The following is a 17,106-nucleotide window of genomic DNA, read 5'->3' as shown; positions in this document are numbered from 1 at the left end:
GCCACTTGATTCGGTCGGTCAAATGTCTCGATGGGTGAGGAGTAATAATAAGGAGGAGGATTGTGGTTCACGACCGCGTGGCATTTCATGGCGCAGCATCCACACACGCCCGGCTTCCAGATCGTCCGGTTCCAGAAGACATGCAGATAGATGTATGTCCATTCCCGGGGCAAGGTTGACAGACTCCATGTGACAGCGGGAGACGTTTCGTGTCGTCTGTTTCGTAACCCTAACCTTTTGCCCTCTCTGCCCAAGTGGTATGGACGCACTGCAGCATCGCCTTCAATGAAGGCTACCGGCCAATGCCAGCACCCGGCTCGACAGCCACCACATCGATCTAGGTACGCCGATTTGAAATAAATATTAAAATAAATACGGCGACTGGTTCGCCTGTCCAACCAATGGAACAATGGCAGTGATCCAGGAAGATCACAAGGATATTCACCGCGCCTCCACCGCCGACGAGCTGCGTGCGGCTTTGAAGCAGCTGTCAGTCCGGGAAGCCGCCATCGGGTCCCAACTCGACTCCCTCCTGGCCTCGCAGAAGGACCTCAACCGCAACATCTCCCGGCTGGACTTGGCGCGCGCCCAACTCGGCTCCCAGGTCGTCTCCACCCGTGCGATCAGCAATGGCATGCTCTCGGCCGCGGCCACGACCGCCCGCAGCATCTCCGGTGCCGTGCAGAGGCTCGACCGCGAACAGGCGGCCGTGAAGGCGACCCTGGATGTCGTCGAGCAGGTCGCGGAGCTCAAGGCGTGCGTGCTGGGCGTCCACGGGTCCATGGGCGCGCCCCAGGATTGGGAGACGGCCGCGAATTATCTCCGCCGGGCTTCGTTGATCCCGGATGCGGTGATCGACGGTGCTTTCGCCGGCGAGATCGTGCCGACGGCGGAGGTCCCCGACTTGCCGCGCTACACGCTGGACTCGGCCGCGGAGGGCCTATGTACGCTGTTCCTGAGGGATTTCCAGAAGGCGGCGAACGAGGGCGATGGTGCGCGGGTCACGCGGTTTTTCAAATTGTTCCCGCTCATCGGTCGGAGTGAAGTCGGTCTGGATGCGTACGGTCGCTATGTCTGTGGCGGGATCGCAGCGCGGGCGAGGAGTAACATGAGCTCTTCCTCACGGCGCGACGGGATGTTCTACGCCAACGCCATCACCAAACTCTTTGAACACATCGCGCAGATCGTAGACGGCCACGAATCTCTCGTCGAGCGCCATTACGGTCCGGGGAGCATGACCAAAGTCATCGAGCGCATCCAAGTCGAGGCGGATTCCCAGGGGAGCCTGATCCTCGAGACATGGGCAGAGGAACGCAGTGTCGCCCGGAAGCTGACGGACATCAAGAGCTATCCTTTCAATTTCCTCGCGCAGAGCTTCCTCCCAGCTCCCAAACCAGGATTCTCCCGCAGCGATTCTCCCACACCCGCGCATGGTCGCCCTAGCGAGGACGAATCGGTCGACATGAAGGAAGTCGACGCGATGTTGACGGAGATCACGACGATGCTGGGACGGTGGTCGCTCTATGTACGCTTCATCGCGAGCAAAACCCAGCCGGCTGACGAGGACGATACGAAGCTGTCCATACCGGCCTTCGTCGTCCACAGCACATTACAGAAAAAAGTCAACGACCTCCTCATCGACCCCTTCACCCTCATGTCGACCTTTTTCTTCCGCCGCTCCGTTGAAAAGGCCTTCCAACTGGACGAATCGCCTACGGACCTGACTCTCAACCCGAACAAGCCACTAGGCTCCAATCCGCCCTTCATCACCTCCGCGGTCGACGATGTCATGTACATCGTCAACCAAGTCCTGCAGCGGACGATCGCGACATTACAGAAGACCGTCGTTGCCAGCGTGGTCCCTTCGATCGGCAGGGTCCTCGGCGGCGACTTCTTCGGCATGATCCAGCGAAAGATGCGCGATGAAAGCTACCCCAAGGCCGCGATCCAAGGCGCCCTCCCGCCCGAAGGCCTGATCATTGCGTTCCTGGTCCTGATCAACAACCTCGACGTCTCCACCGACTACCTCCACCGGATCATCGGCACCTCCCTCGGCGAGAGCCCCTCCTCCACCGCCAACGGACCGACCACAGCAACGCCCTCCCCCCACCTAGCCGACTCCTTCCCCTTCGGGAACGAGTCCCTCTTCGTCGAGAAAGCCCTGCGGAACATGCACGCCGGCTTCGAAGCCAAGACCAGCGAGCTCGTCACCGAAGCCATCGAGGTCATCCGCAAACAAGTCATGACGCCGCGCCTCCGGCCCGTCATGATCGAGACCTTCCGCGACGTCGACTACTCCATCCCCGACGAGGAATCTGCAACCCAAACCACCACTACCGCGGACGATAACAACAACATCGAAGAAGACCTCGTCACCCACCGCTTCGAGCGCGGCTGGCAGGCCTTCACGCTCCCGGTCAAACGCCTGCTCACGGCCAAGACCTACGGCCGACTCCTCGCCGGCACGCTCGCGCACCTGGCCCGCACGCTGGAGAAGCGCATCTGGTCCTACCACGGGCGGGTGAACGCCCTCGGCGCGGTCCGGCTCGAGCGCGACGTCGCGGGCATCGTGAACGCGACGGTCCGCGGCGGCCATTACGAGCTCCGCGCGCTGTTCGCGCGCTGCGTGCAGATGACCCTCGTCCTGAACATGGAGGAGGACGAGTGGGAGGCGGTCTCGGCGCTCGACGGGGAAGCCCTCGAACGCGAGACCGGCGTGGTCTGGCGACTCGATGGCGAGGAGAGGGCGAGGGTGAGGGATCTCCTGGAGGGGAGGGCGTAAGATGGGAGATGATGGCGGTCTGTCATGCCTTTTCTTTCTCTTTTCCTACTCTCCATTTCTCCAACTCTATTCCTATCGAGCCTATCTCGCGGGCACGCGATCGTGTGGGTACATGTGTGTTCTGTGTATAGAGAGAGCGAGGGACAACCGTCGGGAATTCACGTGGAATTGTTTCTCGCAGGAACGGTCGTGTCGTTTGCGTATGTGTGTGCAGAACCGATTTCGAACATACCTAGGTACCTATGGAGCGGCATGAAACGTGGTTCATCAACGCCGATCCCTCGCATTGATGAATACCTAGGTAGGTAGACGCGGAAACTCTTCGACGCTCAGCAGCAGCAGCAGCAGTCCATCGCGCATAGCAGTGAGGATGTGATGAGGCTTTCTCACCCTTTGCTCCGATCGTCGTGCCTCATTGGAATGGAGACGGTCACTGTTTTTCACAATACCTAGGTTGTTATATGTGACTGGAAAAACAAGCATCGGGAAATCTCCACTCTCGCCTCTGCACTACATTATGCTTTTCTTTTTCGAAGAGTGGGAATGTCTCGCTAGTATAGAACCCTCGCCCGTTTTGTCTCCTCCAAACCACATACAGTAGGTTACCAAGCAGGAAGGAGGGCAAGCCGTTCCACTCTCCTGTGATGTTTTCTTTGCCCGCAAGATACGGTAAGAAAGAAAGAAAGGGAGGGTGCCATTCCGCCAGTTTGGCAGACTAAAATCAAACGGTGGTGGATTTCCCCTTCCTGCGTGCTATTTTTTTTAATATTGGGCCAAAACGTTCGAGCCGGCGGCCCAGTCGTTTTGGAAAGCTAGCACGGAGTCGAAGACTGGCTGAAATGGTCCTCGCGCTTAATAAAGCAATCTTTCTGGGTGGACAGATCCTCATCTGCCGCAAGCTGGCCTTTTGCTGGTACTGCCGTTGCGCCTTTTGTCCCTTTCATTTTCGGCGATATTGGGAGGAGTTCGGTTTCTATGTTATCGTATCGTGTCGCAGTACATAACGATAGAACAACCTAAGAAGACAACAAAAGACCAGATGAATTGGACGCGGCAGGCGGTACGGGCGGAACCGACGACAGGGCCTACTAGGCTAGGGCAACACCTCTCTGCAAATGTATACCGGAGAGTATTACCTAGGTGGGTGTGTGAGTTGAGTATCTAGACATCGCGACGATCCTCGATACACACATGCTTAAGGACTAGGCAATCCTGCACTAAAGTGACTCATAATTGGAAAACCGTCAAACTACGTCAATTGATCCACCAGTCCCAAGAGATCCGTCCCCGATTGTGTCATGTGTCTCTGCCCTATGGACGGGACAGGACAGGACTGGATGGGACTGGATGACACTGGACTGGACGGAACAATCCCATTCAACAAGACCAGGAGGAGCATTCCTGGCACCGCGAGCCGCCAATGGGGCTTCTTTGGCTGGGCGAAAAAAACCGGTGCAACGGTTTCATCAACGTCGGCCACGGCCACGCCAGGCCATAGATAGCCTAAACGCATGATAGACACCACCACCACCACCACCACCACCACTATAGACAGTCATATATATTTACAGCCCGAGATCCCCCCCGCGATGCCTCCTCTCCGCGATGTGCGTCTCGCGAGACAAGACCGATTACTCCCAGGCCCTCTCTGCCGCCGATCACTCAGCAGCAGCTGCTGCTGCCGCCATGGCTAACATGTCCAATGCCGAGCGTGGCTCGTATGTCAACTTCGACAAGGACCCGAGCAGGACCGCGACTTACACTTCCGAGCACGACCTCTCCGATCACAAACCTGCGTCCGGCGAGCATGACAATCTCAGCAGGACGAGATCTTGGCGCAAGACGTTGGTGTTCCAGGTTTTCGCGCTCCTCTGGCTGGCGCCGATGATTTTCCTCCTGGTGATTAACTTGCGCGGATGGGTCATCGGCCCGACGATCTGGTGTCCCTCGAAGAGGTGTTCCGTCGACTTTTTCAATTTCGATACCATCGGGGTGCAGAAGCAACTTCTCAGCTACAGCCATGACGATCACAACGTCCTCGGCGGGCTGCAGTTGGTCGCCAAAGCCCTCGAGGTCTGGTTCGAGACCATCGCGGTCTACCTGGTGTTTCTCATCACCATGGACATCGCCAGTCTCGAGAGCGGCTTGCCGATCGGGTTTTTGATGCGGCCTTTCGAGTTCTCCCGCGCGCCCTCGCTCTTCGACAAGCTGCTTTGGCGGAGCGGTCCACCACTCTTCGGGGCCAAGACCAAGAAATCCAAAGCTTATCGAACGAGGATCTACCTCTATATCCTCATGACCATCTGCTTGTGTGCCCTCTGCAACTTGATGGGTCCCTCCGCCGCCGTCCTTGTCCTTCCGGTTTTGCAATGGGTCGACATGCCCGACGTCGGAAACACACAGTTCGCAACCATCAATGCCGCTCGACCGCCGAGATCCGACGCTTGGTTCTGGACCGCGGCGAGGGCAGCAGATCTAGGCTGTTCGCCATCTGCTCCAGCCCAAGGACAGTACTCCTGCGCCCAAACGTCATTCGGTCTGGCGCTGGACTCTTGGGTAGCGTCGTACATGTCGTATGGCGCCGGAGGCACCACTCAGCAGTACTCGCTTTCGTTCGCAATCAACTACACCGCTCCCTCGACATCATCGATACTCGCTTCTCAGGTCAACAATGCCGCCTATTGGGTGCCCAGTCGTCAGACGGTTTCGGATGTGAACAACGATCTCAACGCCCTCCTTCTCGTCAAAACCGGGGCTGACGGCGACGCGTATCGCAAGGCCAACGTTTCGCTCGACCCTTTCGAGTCGTATGCTGCGTATAACGGCTCCCTACAGGTGGACCTGCAGCGCAACGGCCCAATCATCGGTGCGCTCGTTTCCGAATGGATCGGTACCAACCATGCCAATTCCTGGACCACCGTCATTGGCCCCGATTTGCGGGTACGCTGCTACGAGCAGTACACCCTCGAATTCCTATCCAACAACGCGAACCCGACGACGTATACCAAGTGTTTGAGGATCGGCTCCGGATGGAGCAGTACGAACAAAGTCGCCAATTTCACCATCCTCGGCATATATGACTACAGCCACACGACCTTGGGGCCGAATGTGACGGTCAACGTCTACTCTTCCGACAAAGCGGCATTCTTCCCCGGTGGGAAATTCCCGGATTGGTTCCCATCGGCATGCCGGGTGAACGGCACCCTGCCCTCGGGCACAGACTGCGACTGGAACCGCCTCTTCCAACTCGACCCCTCCTCGCCGCTCGCCAACCGCAGCGTCAACGTCAACACCATCGAGATGCAGATGCAAGACGGGGCCTCCTCCGCGATGCTGGTCGCCGACTTCACCGCCTTCCTGGGCTTCACGACCTACGTCCTCGACCCATCGCCGCTGACCAACCCGACCTCGATCCTGACGACGACGAACATCGTGCAGCCGCCGAACAAGGACCCGCTCGTCATCGACCCGGCCTGGATCCTCGCGGCCTGGTCGGCCAATAACAACACCGTCAGCGCCCTCCACCATCTCACCGGCAAATTCCTCGTCGACACCCTCTCCACCCTCCTCACCGACACGCCCGACGACGACGACAAACTTATCCAAGCCCTCATGGTCCTCCTGCCCATCGCCCAGACCCTCTCCCTCATCGACTACGACGCCACCCCCATCCCCTCCTCCTCCTCCTCGAAACAATCCACCGCCGCGGACAGCGCCACCAACCCGCCGCTCCTGCGGAGCGCCCGCCTCTACGTCTGGGCCTACGGGATCGGGTCCCGGACGGGGGTCCTGGGCGTGGTGGTGACGACGCTGGGGATCGCGGTGACGGTGCTGCAGTTCGTGCTGAGCATGTGGAACCGGCGGCCGTTCCACTCGACGACGAAGCTGGTCGTCGCCGCGCTCGAGCACTTCCCGCAGGAGGAGTTCCGCGAGAAGGAGCAGGACGAGTGCGCCGCCGCCCGCACCAGGTTCCACATCAGCGACAACCACCACTCGGCCGGCAAGTTGACGTTCCGACACACCGGCGTGATATGAGGAGGAGGAGGAGGGTGGGAGGTTTCCTTCTGCTGTTTTGTTTTTTTCCAATTTGGAAGATTTCTGGGTTTGTCCCTTTTGGGGGAGTTGCCTTTTGGAGCGTTGCTATCACAATCAGATTCCCCCCCCCCTTATTTTTTATCATGTCGTCGTCAATCGTCCGGACTTTGGACACTACGATTCCTTTATTTGCTTTATGCGGCGGAACATCTCCCCGAGACTAGATGTGTGAGGGTTTTCTTCACATCACAAAAGACTCAACAGTCGCAACATGACCAGTGTGTCAAAACAAAAACACAATTGAAAATTTATCCTCGAATGGTAGAAGGATCACTACAAGAAAACAATTTCTCGATGTTTTCAACGTCTCTCGGCATAATTCATAGCGTCTGGCAAAGGCCGCTCGCTTCCCGAGCTTGTGGTAACTGGTATAATCGACAAGAGCAGCGCGATAGAATTCAACCCCCCGCAAATCAGTCGCGACACTTTCCACAATCAACAGACAAAGAGACTGTCGCTGTCTCCGTAAAGCTTGATGAGATCTGCCAGCTTCTTCGACTCGCGCGGGAAGTCGATCGGGTTGGCGTACTGGATCTGATGACGAACTCTGCATATCACGTCAGTCAGAATTTGCTCGAGAATCGTGGCAGCACCGGGAAATCTCACCTCTGTTGGTCACCGTATGTGTCCATCTTGGCTCGGCACTTGAAGATGAAAGATTGGCAGGTCGCGTTTTGGAAAGCCTCGGTGACACCCTTCTCATCCCCCTCCTCCTTCATGGCCATCAGATCGTTGGCGGACATCCCCATGATCTGCAACGCGGTCTCGTTGAAGCCGCTCAGCCAAATCTGACTGGTGTGGTCGCAGACACTGATGCTCATGATGTAGCGGTAATCCGGTCGCGGCCACGAGCGATCGCAGGCTTCGCAACGCCAATTTCCTTCCTCGACTTCAATCACTTTCTTGTTGCAGGGCTTGGGTTGTTGAGTTTGACACGCCGGGTAGGCGAAGGACTCGCTCTTGATGTAGAGAATTGATGCTTTGATGTTGTAGTACTCGGTCGTGTCACCCATGCCGATGTTATCTTCCAGAACTTTCGCAATGGTGTGAATTGCGTCACGTCCACCGCCTGTAGCAGCACCAACTGTGGGCATCGAGTTGGCATGGGATGCGAATTGTTCGTTCCGGCCAGATCCATCGTACCAGCCTTTCAACTTGTACGCTTCCTCGATATCTGGTTCGATGCTCATGCTTCCACTCGAAAGCAGTGACAATGATCGTCCACCAAAATCGGAAACCTTGACTCCCTTGAAGGCAACAACAGACTCGGGACGAGCATCAAAGGATTCGGCGGTCTTGCCCCAGATGGTCAGGCGAACATTGAAACCGGTGTTGTCCACCAGCGTGAGCTCACGCTTGCTGTATGGTTTTTGCGTCGTTTTCGAAACGATTTCCGAAGTCTCGCCAACTTCGGACAAAACACCAATACAGTCAATGGTGGAATCCTTCTCAACGGTCTGAAGGTCAGCGATGGTAGTGAAACTGTATCGCACTTGCGGAACTCCGCCCATATCTTCAGCCTTCTCGACCAGTGTGTCCTTCTCGAATGTGAGCTCATAGTCGTGATTTACGTTTGAGAACTGCTTCTTCGCAAATTGTACTTTCATTGGCGTGGACACATAGTAGACACTGCCCTCTTGGAGAACGTCGTACCACGTGTCGACGGCATCGTTGAACCCAGTTGCCCGGATCTCGCCAGTCTCGTCCAAGAAGTTTACGCTGAACAATTTTCCCTCGCCGTTCTTGTTGTGCCATGTTTTGATCTCCCCCTTGTGTGTGCATCGCGCCTTGATCGTCCATTTGTGGGAATATGGTGAAAGTGAATCGATTGGGTGAATGTTACCATGCGAACCTCCATTGGAAGGTCCGTTGCTTCTTGATGGTAGCGCACGCTGATTGGTCGATTGATTCGTGCTCTGCGGTTGTTGTTTGGTGCCGCTGCCGTTGCCGTAGAAGTTGCCCCCGGTGATGTTTCCAGGCTGTGGCTTTACATCTTGCTCTTCTTCACCCTCTGCCTTTGCCGCGTCCAAGGCGACCGGCATCCCCAATTTTTCGTGCTCGCCATATTCCTGCAAAACATCGATGTCGATGATGACAAGAATGTGCTTCTCCTTGATGAAACTGGCCTGGAACTTGTTGAGCCGACAGATCGAGCCTCTCTTGAGCTGACCGCTAGTGACAATCTCGTTCGCTTGTGTCGCAATCATTCCCTGAATGAAGTTGTTGGTATCGTTGAAGACGACGCGAAATCTCTGGGGTGCGCCAGGCGCGCCATTGATGGCCTTGATCGAGCAGCACTGCAAGATAGGTGTTCCAATGCTGTCAAGATTTTCCGGAGGAGTGTCTGCGATCTGTCGAAGTACTCCATGACTGATAGCGCCGAAAGCATCCATTTTGAAAAGTTGTTTGGTTATGAACCACAATTGCAAATGTGACAGCTACAAAGAAGTGATCCGAGATGTTCGGAGATCAACTTGACGTCTTCGCCGCTGCGCTGTACACTTTTCTGCCTAAAGAGGTTTCGTGGTTGACGCGTCTCAACTACACACGCGTCGCGGGGCAAATTGTCCGTCTTCATTAGTCAGCGATCTTTCGTCCCGCGGGCGTGGACCGCATCGGGCCGCCCATAGGGTTTCGGGGTAAGAAACGACCAGTGTTGCCATTGAAGACGACAGCAACCTTGGAAGTACTGATGTTAATCAGGCTTATGCCAAGACAAGCTCGATCATGCATATCACATCACAACGGAGATTTGATTGCTGCGACATGATTGAACTCTGTTTTAAATTTTTCAATCAATTGGCACGTCTGGGGGAACTTCATTGTGCATCGTCTGTGGGCAGAGTGGCGGGATGAGAACACTGACATTCGAGCCTGTCACACGAATGTAAATCCCGTGTCCCGTGTCTTGTGACATCAAGATGTCCCACCTCCTCGAAGAAACTTAGTCTACATCGCAGCGTCTCCTGGCATCAGTTGCAGCCGCCAGCATCGGGCCTTGAGCCGCCAATTTGATCTTTACTATATCGAGTCTTTTCGAGCTGGAGATGGCGAAGACGGGCTTTGATGCTTCAAAGCCCTATTAGGAATGGGAAGGATCGGCATTGACCCCGCCCAACATGATGCACACTCGAGCCAACCGTGGATTTGATCGTGCCGAACGTCACACAAACACATGGCTAGGATGTCCTCAGCTGCTCGATTCGCCGATCCTCAGCTTCGCGAAGGATCTCCGCGCAGCGTTGCAAACTGGGCGCCAGGTGCGACAATCGCTCGACTTCGAGTATGACGCCTTGTATCATAGCGTCGACCTGCTTCTGCGGAGGCAACAGCTTCCTGAGCGGCCTGGAAAGTGTTGCACCCATAAGCAGCAGTGTCTGGCTGGTGATCGATAACACACCTTGCCACAGGTAGGGCAGGTGTCCAGCGTGATGTGCTGGAATGTCTTCAATCTGTCGGATGCAAGCATCAAGGCATATGCGACACGCGTCTAATACATCTTCTTTGTTGGCCATCCACCTATCCGCCAAGACCACTCTCACGTAGGGGCGAAATATGATGGTGCGGCATGCGAAGTAGCGGAGGCGTAGGACTGTCTGAGTATCATCACGTGCTGCGGCACGGTCTCGTGTGAACTTTAGACCGGCGGGTAAAGACTCATACCATTGATCCAGTTGGCTGTCGAGTTCGTTTGCAGTGGGTCCCACGAGGTTGAGAAAGTCATCGGGCCGACTGCGCTCCGGCTTGAAAGCATCGGCATAGATCGTGTGTGATACTCGGTTGAGAAGCCTTCGAAGATTGATTTCTGCAGAGAAATACCACAGGTCATCTTTTCCTTGTCTTTCTGCGTTATCGGTGGCATCAAAGGGAAAGACCTTTGGTAGACTCATATTGTCCTCAAAATGTACGATTCCCGAATGTGGTAGATCGAGTTCTGCCAATAGGTCTGATTCGATCAACAGCGTATTCCAGTAGACGCGTTCAATAAGCTCTCCCACATCGGATTGTATGACATTGGGATGTGCCAAAAGGAGCTGAAGCTTGACTGAGGCCTGGCAGAGGAGGTTCCATGCTTCCAATGGTCGGACAAGATACAGCAAATAAGCTGCCGCGAGGATATGACATTGCACGCTCGACACATTATTCCGTAGGGTGAGCTTGGGCAGAATCGAGTAAGCGTGACAGAAGTACTCCAGTCCAGGAGGCCGGTTTGACCTCTGGACGTATGAGATGCTGCCTGAATGAGCCGCGGCGCCCAGAGCGCCCACCAATAGTACCATGCAGCTTTCAGTACCATCCTTGAACTCGAGTTTGTCTGCCGCTCTGAGGCATTCGTGCCAATTATTTGGATTGACGATCGCGTACCAGTTGTTGACTCCGTCAAAGAAGCTGCGTGAGTATAGATGAAGGTCTTGTCTGAGTGCGTGAATGGAAGTCTGTGGTATGAGGTCGAGGGGCGTTCGAGCCATTTCGAGTTGCATCAAGACCTGCGGATCACTTGACTTCGAAGCGAGGTCTTTGATTACAGGCCAATCTAGCAGGTGCAGTGCCGGCGTAGAATGTGACTTTGGCATGGCGGAAACATTTGTTACGGGGTTCGGCGTATTGGTTACGAAGACACGCGCGCCATTGATCAGGTTCGCATGAGCGAGCCGTGCCTGCATTTCTTCTGAGAAGATGACCGGTGATGCCTGGCCGACCGCCGCATGTGGGGATGGAGTCGCCGTTGGCGTGTAAACCAGTCGTTGCTGAAGAATGGTTTCAATCTGCGACAGTCGGTCGAGGATGAGTTTGTCGCCGGCGTCGATTTTGAGTGTTGGTTCTCTATAGACGCAGTTCGCTCCCAGCTCGGTGCAGAGCTTGCACTTCGGCCGAGCGCCATCGCATCGTGATTTTCGACTGCGACAAATCTCGCAAGCTATGGATGCTCGCTTTCGTGGGTAGTCCAGCGGGTCGGACAGATGTGATTCCTCTAGGAGGTCTTCGGGGCTCAACTTGTCGGTGACCACTGACATGGCATGGTCGCTATTGTTGTTATGGTGGTGGTGCCGGTCTAGTGATGGAGCACGTGCTCTCTTAGTATTGCGCGCGGCGTGCGGTGTATCCATTGTGGTCATGTCTGCTTGAAGTCGATATAATGGTGAGAGGCAAAATACCGATCGCTGACCCCGGTCGCTCTGACTTCTATGATGAGGTGATGGTCTTCCCCCGTCGGGATGAATAGTACCTAAGTATATGACAGCCGCTTCAGAGTGACGCCCGATCGTAAGGCGACGGCTTGCTGCCAAATTGTGAAAGGATTTTCATGCAAACAACGGAAGGCATCTGGCTGGGTATTGGTGGAAAATCGCGTTCATTGCTAATAGATAACAGGAAGATTGAAATGTCTCTAGGTTTATGGTTCAGTCGCGTCGATGGAAGCTGCAGGTGATGATATGCACTCGATTGCATTGCCCGCACATCGCGACGAGGTACTGTACTCTCCAAGATCGCCTCCCAAGCCGAGGCCGTCTGCTGAAGGATTAGGCTCGTCCCTTGCCACTCGGATTTGTCGGAGATGAACAGGCGCATTCGTTGCCGCACGACTAATGATCAGGTCAGGTGAATGGGCACAATCATCCATTTTCACGATCGATGAATGTCCCTGTCGTCTGGAACTGTAATCACTAATAATGGCCACGAGTAGGCCAACCATAGTCCACGGGTACTAACACAAAAATAAGGTCATTTGGATTGAAGTCCGCCAGGCTAAAACTCGCGCCGGCACCGCCAAGGCCTTGCCCTGATTGCCCTTGTCCATCGTCTGTCGCAAAAATTTGGGTCGATGAGATCTTGCGGCTCAGTAAATTTTCATTGACCACTCTGTCGGGTCTCTACGCGGTGTACCGTGTATTGAGTTTAACACACGCAAAACAAAATGGCTAAAAGAAATCGAGAGGAAGCAGCTGATGCTGTGGATCTCGGTGATGTCACTCCGAAGAAATTGAAGAAGGACAAAAAAGAGAAAAAGTCCAAAGCCGCCGATGAAAATGGCACCGGACTTTCAAAAGAGGAGCGAAAAGCTCTCCGACGTGCAAAGAAACTCGAGGCACAGACCGAGACTGCAGACGATGCTCCTGCCCCCGAAGATTCGAACACAGCAGATGTCGACGAGCTCGCCGCCAAAGCTGAGAGAAAAGCTCGCAGAAAAGCCGAAAAGGCTGCAAAGCGAGCCGCCGAAGCTGCGCAGAACGGCGATGACACATCTAAAGCGACCAATGATCAATCGTCGACATCATCGACAAGTACAGCGACGGTTGTAAGCACCAAAGAGGCGGAGGATTTCTACAAGGAAAAGCAAATCGTGGTGGAAGACCCTGCGAAAGACGACCTTCGTCCGATCTTGTCGTTCGACAACCTTTCTCTCGACAAGGCAACAAAGACAGCATACTTTTCAGGCTTCGCAGCGCCCACTCCGATCCAGGCTGCGACTTGGCCGTACCTCATGAAAGGCCGCGACCTGATCGGTGTCGCGGAAACCGGTTCGGGCAAAACTTATGCTTTTGGACTACCCTGTATCGATCGCTTGGACCCGAAAAGCAAGCACATCCAGGTATGCATTGTGAGTCCCACGAGAGAACTGGCGCTCCAAATTCAAGAGCAGATGGTCAAACTTGGGACACCTCGGGGATACAAGGCAACTTGTGTCTATGGAGGTGTCAACAAGGACGAACAAAGAGGTCAGCTCAGGGGTACCGCGATTCTCGTTGCGACGCCTGGAAGATTGAATGACTTCCTCGGCGACGGCTCAATCGATTTGTCCCACGCGAAGTACCTGGTGCTCGACGAGGCAGATCGCATGCTCGACAAGGGTTTCGAGCAGGATGTCCGCAAAATCATCACATCCGCCGCTGCCGGACCAGACCGACAAACCGTCATGTTCACCGCAACATGGCCACCTTCGGTCCGCGAACTAGCCTCGGAATTCCTCCGACAGCCCGTGCGAATCACCATCGGCGACAACCAATCCGGTGAACTCCGCGCCAATATCCGCATCAAGCAAGAAGTCGAAGTCGTGGACGAATTCGCCAAGCAAGGCCGTCTCCTCGAACTCCTCAAGCAATACCAATCCGGCAAGAACAAAACCGACCGCATCCTCGTCTTCTGCCTCTACAAAAAAGAAGCCACCCGCATCGAGGAATTCATCCGCCGGAACCGCTTCCCCGTCTCGGGGATCCACGGCGATCTCAGCCAACAGAAACGCATGGAGAGTCTCGAGGCGTTCAAAACCGGCCAGGTCCCGCTGCTCGTCGCGACGGACGTCGCCGCGCGGGGCCTCGACATTCCTGCCGTGAAACTCGTCATCAACGTAACTTTCCCCTTGACGGTGGAGGACTACGTTCACCGCATTGGCCGAACTGGTCGTGCAGGTCAGTCCGGTCATGCTATCACGCTTTTCACGCAGAATGAGAAGGGACTCGCGGGTGCGTTGATGAATGTCCTCAAGGGAGCGGGACAGCCGATTCCCGACGAACTGATGAAGTTTGGCTCGACGGTGAAGAAGAAGGGCCATGATGCGTATGGCGCGTTCTACAAGGATGTCGATCCGTCGACGATGAAGAAGGCGACGAAGATCACATTTGATTAAAAAAGTTAGAGGGCGGATTTTTTAGATGTATAAAGAGCGCTTGCTGGTAGACGAGATGCATGTGATATACGAACCAAAAGCAAGATTCTCATAGTGATCCCGAACTGTCTTCAGCAGTCAGATGCGTGAGTTGGACGATTGGATGTATTCAGACTGGGGGGAAATCATCACACAACAGGTGCAGAGAACAGACCTCACAGTTCAATACGTGGTATTGCCTGGGGGGGTGACGGTAGCAATATGCCGTCCCACATTTTTGACATCGTCTGTCTACTTAGATGTCGGCCACTTCATAATTCATGCTCGTGAAAAAACAGCCATACTTGGAAGTCATCGAATGCGGTCCATTTTCCAGCGCCACCACGGAGGTATCAGTCCAAAAGAAACGCCAAGACCTTACAAGCTCAACGCTGCTTAGGAAATTCCGCTCTCGCGCTTCGTTTCTCGCCCTCTCATGTTTGATCGGTAGCGGAGAACGACATACCATTCACTCCATGATATCCTCGTCACCCACATCATCGTCCGCCATGGTGGGCGCGTCGTAAGACAAATCCATCGCATCCGCGGGATCGCCATCAGGACCGGAGAACAGCTTCTGTCGTTTTTGGTTGTCGATGTACTCCTTTGTGAGTTGTAGTCGGCGGTCCGCGTCCTGGATATACACCGCCAACGTCTTGATGCGCTCCGTTTGGGCCTCCGTGCTTGCCAATCCATCATCTTGCGTGTCCTTTGCTCGGAAACGGACTACTGCGCTGGCGCCTTGACCGCCGACGTCGGCTTGTAAGCTGCCTGCGCTGACCATGCTTGCGAGGATCTGCAGGGTAGCATCGACCGGGAGATCGAGATGAGCTGCAACCCTCGACACCGGCAGCGCGACGAACGTCTTGCTGAGGTCGTTGACGGAGAAATGTAGTAATGCGTCGCTGGCTTTTCGGACCAATTTCGCGTTGCCATCATCGTTCCAGATATCATTACCACGGTCCACTTCTGCTTGAAATTTCTTCCAGTCCCGCTTGTTCGCACTCTCCGCTAAGGAGTCGTATGCTTTGGAGGAGGCCCTTACAGCTTTCACAATTGATGGACTGATGGTTTTGGGGAGAGGAAACGACTGTCCCTCGGATAGCAGACCTGTGAGGATCCACTTTTTGTAAGCCTCTACTTGGAGGGCGCTGACGGCATGCTGAACACCAGGACTTAGAAGGATGTATTCGAGGAACAAGCGTGCGCGGTCTAGATTTCCCAAACCGAGATAGATCTGCGCTCCGAGCACATAGTACTCCAGCACCATCTCAGAATTTATCCGTGATGTGAATCCTGACTTTGCGGTGATGTATGCGTTGCTGAGATTCGTAGGGTCACTGACGACATCTTCGGAGGCATATTTGACGTGATCTTGCGGAAAGGCAAATATATTATTGTCAAGTATGGGCAGCGCTTGTGAGGGGATGCCTGCAGCAAGACAGAGTTTCACGATCCGTGAGTGCCACACGGTGAATGTGCCAGCGGTGGGATCCAAACGCAGTATTGCCGAAATGACTGCATCCACGTTCTGTGTTCCCTGTGTCTCATGTATCCGCAGCACAGTATGCAAGAATTTGTACCATTGTCCGCCTTCGTATCTTAATTGCACAGGATCAAATGACTGCAAGAAATTGGTTGCATGGCCGACCCACGCAACGAGTCGATCGCCATCTTGATCCACATCTTCACTCGCCTGAGCGTTCAATGCGTAGAGGTATGGGAGGGAATTGATCGAAGGATCGAGCACATCAAGAATGTTCTTCTTATCAACGGCACTCGACCATTGCGCCGACGGGATCTGATTGAGCTGTTTGATATAGGCAACGATCTTCGAGTCATACTCTTTTGCACCGATTGACACGCCTTGCTCTGGCGGAAAAGAGAGCAGTGAACCCAGCGACTCCGCCATATTGTGTGTTCTGGTTCGACTTGTCTGTGATTGCGTTGCGAGTGTTGCAGAAGCGATCGCGTTTTATCGAAGTGCCGTCATCGGTGGTGGTTGCGGCGCGATGCTGGGCTGACACTTTCGCCTGCTTCGCTGTGGGAATTTGGTGATCGATCAGGCGGTTTGCTTTGCCTAGGGTGATTTGACCGATTGAGACGATATTGTTGTATTCACTTGCTAAACGGTGTAGTGGGAGTGTGTAGTCCTATGCTTCAGAGGCGCAAAGATTGTTTTCACGGCCTACTGTAGATGTTGGAGCTCACACGAGCCGAACAATAATTGCTGGCGTCACTGACTGTCTGCGCGGGCGGCGGGCATGGAGCTGGCCGGCGCGGATGACTAAAATCCACACAGTTCCCAGGCATCCATCCGCAACATTGCACATGCGGTGCGGTACTTTACTGTTCGTGAAGCATGCCTGGGTAGCCTTGATCGGGAAATTATGCCTTTGCCGACCTGCCTGCATACAGAGAGCTTGACAAGGAATTTCAACTGTATGTACAATCAGATACAGTACACACAACCTTTGGCGACACAGTCAAGTGCGGTCTGGTATCATGATAAAACCACCAACCACTGTTAAATCGATACCGCGAGTGACTGCAATGCAACAGGCGGACGATATGATGGGGCAAA

The 17,106-nt window shown here is 54.6% G+C and overlaps 6 protein-coding genes across 6 annotated transcripts; 3 read left to right on the top strand and 3 right to left on the bottom strand.

Moving 5' to 3' along the window:
- Positions 1-249: 249 nt before the first annotated feature.
- On the top strand, positions 250-3,202 carry K489DRAFT_39584 (COG4-domain-containing protein). The gene has a single exon (XM_033606856.1). It carries the CDS (start codon positions 410-412, stop codon positions 2,780-2,782), a length of 2,373 nt encoding a protein of 790 aa, XP_033457711.1. The 5' UTR covers positions 250-409; the 3' UTR covers positions 2,783-3,202.
- A 1,185-nt stretch (positions 3,203-4,387) lies between these two features.
- K489DRAFT_403275 (uncharacterized protein) lies at positions 4,388-6,817 on the top strand (the record flags this gene model as incomplete). The annotated part of the gene is made up of 1 exon (XM_033607078.1): positions 4,388-6,817. The coding sequence occupies one exon, from the start codon at positions 4,388-4,390 to the stop codon at positions 6,815-6,817; it is 2,430 nt and encodes an 809-aa protein (XP_033457710.1).
- Position 6,818: 1 nt separating this feature from the next.
- Positions 6,819-9,397, bottom strand: K489DRAFT_382607 (replication factor-a protein). Its single transcript, XM_033605417.1, has 2 exons — positions 7,484-9,397; positions 6,819-7,424 (listed from the first exon to the last, which is right to left on the bottom strand). The coding sequence occupies exons 1-2, from the start codon at positions 9,268-9,270 to the stop codon at positions 7,313-7,315; spliced, it is 1,899 nt and encodes a 632-aa protein (XP_033457709.1). The 5' UTR covers positions 9,271-9,397; the 3' UTR covers positions 6,819-7,312.
- A 659-nt stretch (positions 9,398-10,056) lies between these two features.
- K489DRAFT_323867 (uncharacterized protein) lies at positions 10,057-11,892 on the bottom strand (the record flags this gene model as incomplete). Its single annotated transcript, XM_033601726.1, has 1 exon — positions 10,057-11,892. The coding sequence occupies one exon, from the start codon at positions 11,890-11,892 to the stop codon at positions 10,057-10,059; it is 1,836 nt and encodes a 611-aa protein (XP_033457708.1).
- Positions 11,893-12,794: 902 nt separating this feature from the next.
- K489DRAFT_323250 (DEAD-domain-containing protein) lies at positions 12,795-14,504 on the top strand (the record flags this gene model as incomplete). The annotated part of the gene is made up of 1 exon (XM_033601686.1): positions 12,795-14,504. The coding sequence occupies one exon, from the start codon at positions 12,795-12,797 to the stop codon at positions 14,502-14,504; it is 1,710 nt and encodes a 569-aa protein (XP_033457707.1).
- Positions 14,505-14,991: 487 nt separating this feature from the next.
- On the bottom strand, positions 14,992-16,434 carry K489DRAFT_372433 (CSN3 COP9 constitutive; the record flags this gene model as incomplete). The annotated part of the gene is made up of 1 exon (XM_033603336.1): positions 14,992-16,434. One exon carries the CDS (start codon positions 16,432-16,434, stop codon positions 14,992-14,994), a length of 1,443 nt encoding a protein of 480 aa, XP_033457706.1.
- Positions 16,435-17,106: the final 672 nt, after the last annotated feature.

The sequence above is a fragment of the Dissoconium aciculare genome, assembly GCF_010015565.1.
Source record: "Dissoconium aciculare CBS 342.82 unplaced genomic scaffold K489scaffold_10, whole genome shotgun sequence".
In the NCBI taxonomy this organism is placed as follows: domain Eukaryota; kingdom Fungi; phylum Ascomycota; class Dothideomycetes; order Mycosphaerellales; family Dissoconiaceae; genus Dissoconium; species Dissoconium aciculare.
The sequence above is the reverse complement of the archived record's forward strand: the minus strand, read 5'-3'. Positions and strand labels throughout refer to the sequence as shown.